At 61.5% G+C, this 4,492-nt stretch overlaps 1 protein-coding gene across 4 annotated transcripts in view; it reads right to left on the bottom strand.

Moving 5' to 3' along the window:
* Positions 1 to 1,041: 1,041 nt before the first annotated feature.
* Traf2 (TNF receptor associated factor 2) overlaps positions 1,042 to 4,492 on the bottom strand; it is a 29,224-nt gene continuing 25,773 nt past the window's right edge. For all 4 annotated transcript variants that reach the window (XM_023700352.1, XM_004640379.2, XM_023700351.1 and 1 more), the window contains exons 8-11: positions 3,961 to 4,242; positions 3,553 to 3,730; positions 1,854 to 2,002; positions 1,042 to 1,282 (exon numbers count right to left, since the gene is read on the bottom strand). In XM_023700352.1, the coding sequence (XP_023556120.1) occupies positions 1,064 to 1,282; positions 1,854 to 2,002; positions 3,553 to 3,730; positions 3,961 to 4,242 (828 nt within the window). In that variant the 3' untranslated portion in view covers positions 1,042 to 1,063. The remainder of the gene's footprint in view (positions 1,283 to 1,853; positions 2,003 to 3,552; positions 3,731 to 3,960; positions 4,243 to 4,492) is intronic.

The raw sequence follows: 4,492 nt of genomic DNA on the forward strand, positions 1-4,492 counted from the left end.
CCAGGCCTGCACTCCAGAGGGGAAATGGCCAGGCTCACAGTACAATTCCATGGGAAAGACCCCAAGGCGCCCTTGGCCCTGGCTGGGGTGGCTGCATCCCTAGGGAAGGCAGGATACGAGGATCAGGCAGCAGGCAGAGTGCCACGCGGACAAGGTCGGGCTGTGGGTGGCACCAGGCCTAGCTCCCTTCAGAGCAGGCCACACGTGCTACAGGCCCAGGGCTCCACCTCTGCTTCCAGGTCCACGGAAGTGTGCACCACCAAGAACTGGGAGCCACAGGTCTGAGGAGGATGGGGGCTGCGTCTGGTGGGACATGGTGGTGGATGGCACTGGCCAGCCTATCAGCAGCTCGTGACTCAAGGTACCAGCTGCATGTTTTCAACACTGTTCCTGGACACAGAAGCACAGGCACCAGGTGAGGAGGAGCTTCAGGCCCGCGAGAGCAGGTGGCAAGTGCCTGTGCACCGGCCTGCCCACCTCCCCTGGGCTTCAGCACCACTGGATGATCTGCCAAGGCCGTGGTACAGGCGTGAGGAAGCTGCCCGGCCTACTGGTGGCGGCACCCCAGCCCTGGCCGGGGGCTGCTGAGCTGCACCTCCTGTGCTCACCCTGGCCTAAGTCCCAGGAGCTTGCTGCACACAGGGATAGGAAGTCGGCGGGAGGAAAAGAGAAAAAGGTAAGAGCCGAGGGCCCCCACCACCCAGGCTGCTACCAGACGGACGCCACTCACCCTGGGCTCTCGATGGTTTAATACGGACGCTCCACAGCCCTATGGGCCCCACAGGCCACGCTCCTGCGTGGTGCGTGCGTGTCTCAGCCCCACACTCCAGGGCCCCTCTGTGGGCAGCAGCCCTGTTCCCAGTGGCCATGGACACTCCCACCACAGAAGCAGGCTGGTAGTCTGGGCCAACGTAGCTCCCAAGTGCCCACAGAGATGCGGGGCCCTTCCATAAAGGCGAGGGGCTGGCCAGACGGGCTCCTCAAGTCTCTGGCGCTGGGAGGGCAACGGCTCCTTCCCGCCCACCTGGGTGCAGGCCCCTGGCACTGTGCCCGGCAGGTGCTGTTAGAGCCCCGTCAGGTCCACGATGGCCTTGATGAAGATGGCATCATCCCGCACATAGGAATTCTTGGCCTCCATCTTGGACACAGGGCAGAAGAGGGGGCAGCCACTGGCAATGTTCATGTCGCTGACCGGCCTCTGGAAGGATGAGGAAGTCACATCCGGCCTGAAGGCATCGATCACGTGCTCCCTGTTGTTCTGGTCGAGCAGCATCAGCGTCACCTAGGAGGGGCCAGGGGACCAAACTCTGTGAGGCAAGTGCACAGACCCCTCCCGCGCCCTGGCCCCAGCAAACGCATGTGCCCATGCCTCCGACACTGACAGCAGGGCTCGGGCCAAGCTCAGCCACTGCACCCATGCTACTGCGTGGCTTCTATGGCATCGCACCTGACCCAGCGCCACCACAGGTCAGCAAGCAGCGCCCCCAGCACGGCACAAGGGCCACTCTCGAGGAGCACCCAAGCCTAACAGTCTGGGACCTCCACAGCCTCCCTGGGCTACAGGGGTAGGCAGGGCTGGCCCCCTGTGAAGAAGAGCGGCTGTCTGTCCCATTCGGCTCTCAGTCTGTCTCTCAACTCTTCAGTCAGCGTGGACCCTGGTTTCCAACCCAGTCACCACAGGCAGAGGGCTCCACACTTTCAAGCCTGGTCCTGGAGCCAGGGGTTAGTACCACAACCAGCACTCAGAAGCCGCGCTGCACACCAGACCCCTGGGCAATCCACCCCGTCCTGGGCCACCTCACCACACACCCCCAGAGCGCCAGGGCCCCACCTGCCCCAGGACAGCACTACACCTTCTGGTTGAAGGGCCAACGCAGCAGAGCATCATTAGGGCCTTTCATCACCACGAAGAAGAGAGACAGGTGCGTCCCCCGCCCGGTGCCATCACCGTTCAGATAGACTCGAAGACACATCTTGTAGCCGTACCTGCTTGTGTAGAAAGCTGGAGGCAAGAGAGGGCTGTGAGGGCAGCGCAGGAGGGTGCGCGCGGCACCTACTCAAGGACCCTCATGCCCAGCGGGCAATGAGGAGCAGAGGCAGCATGCCACTCGATGCCCTGTGGGGAGGGTAGTGAGGGTGACCTCAGCAGCAGCTCGCCCAGGGAGGGCCACCTAGAGCTGCCAGGCTGGGCACTGGGTGTGCCCAAGGGCCTGGACGTGCGCTATCCACCTGGACGTGGGCAGCTCTAAGCAGCTGAGATTCAGAGAACAAAAGCGGAAGAAATGCACGCCAGCCTCCTTGCCCTGGAGCTGAGATGCGTTCTTCCCCAGCTGTGGCCACCGGAGCTCCACTCTGTGGCTTTGCACTCCAGGACTTCAGCTAGTGGCTCTGGGGTCCTGAGGTCTCTGGACTTGGACTGAACTTTCCTACAGACATCCAGGCCACCAGACGGGCCTGTCATGTCCAGCATTCACCAGCAGGTGGCCAGATCCCCTACCAGATTCTTCTGTGTATCTGCTCTTGGGTCTGGAATGATGCCCACCGCCCTGGCCTGCTGCAGGGTGCAGAGGCTTAATGAGCCATGGCCCCTGGAGGTGCTGGGGGAAGGGGCTCTGAACCCTTCTGCTTTTGCTCTCCTCATGAAGAGCTTGGCTGTGCTCTGCCTGCACCCCACAGTATACTGCATCAGCCCCAAAAGCCATGGGCGCCACTGTTACCGGCCCCTCCCAAGCTACACTAAAACCAGCTCTGCTAAGGTAGAGCTCGGGACTCAGGAAACTGGCTATCAGTCTGAGAGGCACCAGCACCCCAGGAGGGGCTGTCCGCCTCTGGCCCTCAGGTGCAGGGCCTGGGTGTCCGGCCAGGTTCCAGCTGGCGCACTCAATCTGTTCCCAAGTTCTGCAACCTCTGCCTGCTACTGGGCCCAATCACTGGCACTGCCTGAAGAAGGCGCAGCACAAGCCGACGCAGCAGCCCTGCAGATTGGAAAGGTGCTGAGGGAAGGGTACCAGCCCTAATCCTGGGTGGCACCGTACCCACAGGAGGCCCCAGAGTTCTCTCAGTACAAGCTTGAATGACAGAGTGTGACTCTTCGTATCTGGCCCCTGCAGAAGCACACACCATCAGGATGTGTCACGTGGAGGATGACAGTGGCACCAGGCAAGGCCTGTAGTGCCAACGTGACCTGAGCCAGGAGGAGCCACCACGTCTCTGCTTGACCATGTAACCTGCTGCTTTGGCAGTACCTGCCAGTAGCAAACACAAGGTGCAGTGCACTCAGGCAAACTGCGGCCTCTAGGACGAGGGGCTCTGCTGGACCCCAGAAGGCACCAGGTGGCATGCTGGGAAGCCCCCACAGGAGCAGGCTGAGGAGAGCCCTGGCACCTCCTCTAGAAACCCGATGGTGGAGTGAAGGGAGACACCCGCCTGAGAAGCCAGACAGGTTCTGCCCAAACACATGGCAGCCACACCCTCCCGGTGCCAGGCACCAGGAACACAGGCCAAGGGCTGTGAGGCTGCAGGGCCAGCAAGGCGCTGAGAATCACACAGCACCTGGGGAGAAGATGGCCGGTGTGCGGCCAGCCACGGCCTCCTGGCGCTTCCTACTGAAGTCCGAGATCTTCCAGACAAAGACCCCGTCATAGGTGGCTGCCTCCAACTCCAGGACCTTCTGCTCCAGGTCGGCCATGGCCAGGTCCTTTAGGCCAATGCTCCTCTCCAGCTGCTGCACCTGCAGGCAGCATGAGCGGCTTATGGGAGGGGCAGTGACAGTCACCTGCACCCCACCCAGTCCGAGGACAGCCACACCTGCCCGCAAAGCACAGGGCACACACCCTGCTGACGCCCTTGCAGGCCCATGACCGCAATGGCACCCCCCACCCCAGAGCTCAGACACGCAGGAGCCAAAGCCCAAGGCAGCACATTCCCGGGCAACGTGGCCGGCAGTCTGCGGGAACCAACCTTGTTGCTCAGGGCCTCGATTTTGTCCTGGTCTAGCCGGTGCTGCCGGCTACAGGCCTCTGCAGTCACGGCTACCCTCTCCACCTCGCGGTTCAGGACGCAGACGATGTTCTCGAACGTGGCTGTCTTCCGCTCCAGAGCCTGGCAGCGCTGCGACAGTCCAGACTCTGCGGGGCCCTGACCCCCCGGGCGGGTCTGGGCGTCCAGTAGGGTGCCCAGCAGCAGGGCCAGGTGTTCCTGCAACTGCTGTCTCTCGTGCCCCTGCAGCTCCTCAACTTCCACCTGTGGACAGAGGCAGGGGACCACTGGGGCACGGGGGTTCGGGATGCCCGGCAAGGGCTTAGCTCAGCCTCTGCTGTCCCCCTCATCTATATCACAGCGTTTAGTCTGCCACTAACAATCAAGGATGCCTCAAAATTATAAAACTTTCTATGGAACTTTTTTGCTTAGGGTTAGGGTTAGGGTTCAAGGAGTCAGAATTAAATAGTGAAACCCTAACTCAAAAAAAAAAAAAAAAAAAAAAGGAAAGAAA

This window comes from Octodon degus, unplaced genomic scaffold (assembly GCF_000260255.1).
Source record: "Octodon degus isolate 3935 unplaced genomic scaffold, OctDeg1.0 scaffold00123, whole genome shotgun sequence".
NCBI classification, from domain to species: domain Eukaryota; kingdom Metazoa; phylum Chordata; class Mammalia; order Rodentia; family Octodontidae; genus Octodon; species Octodon degus.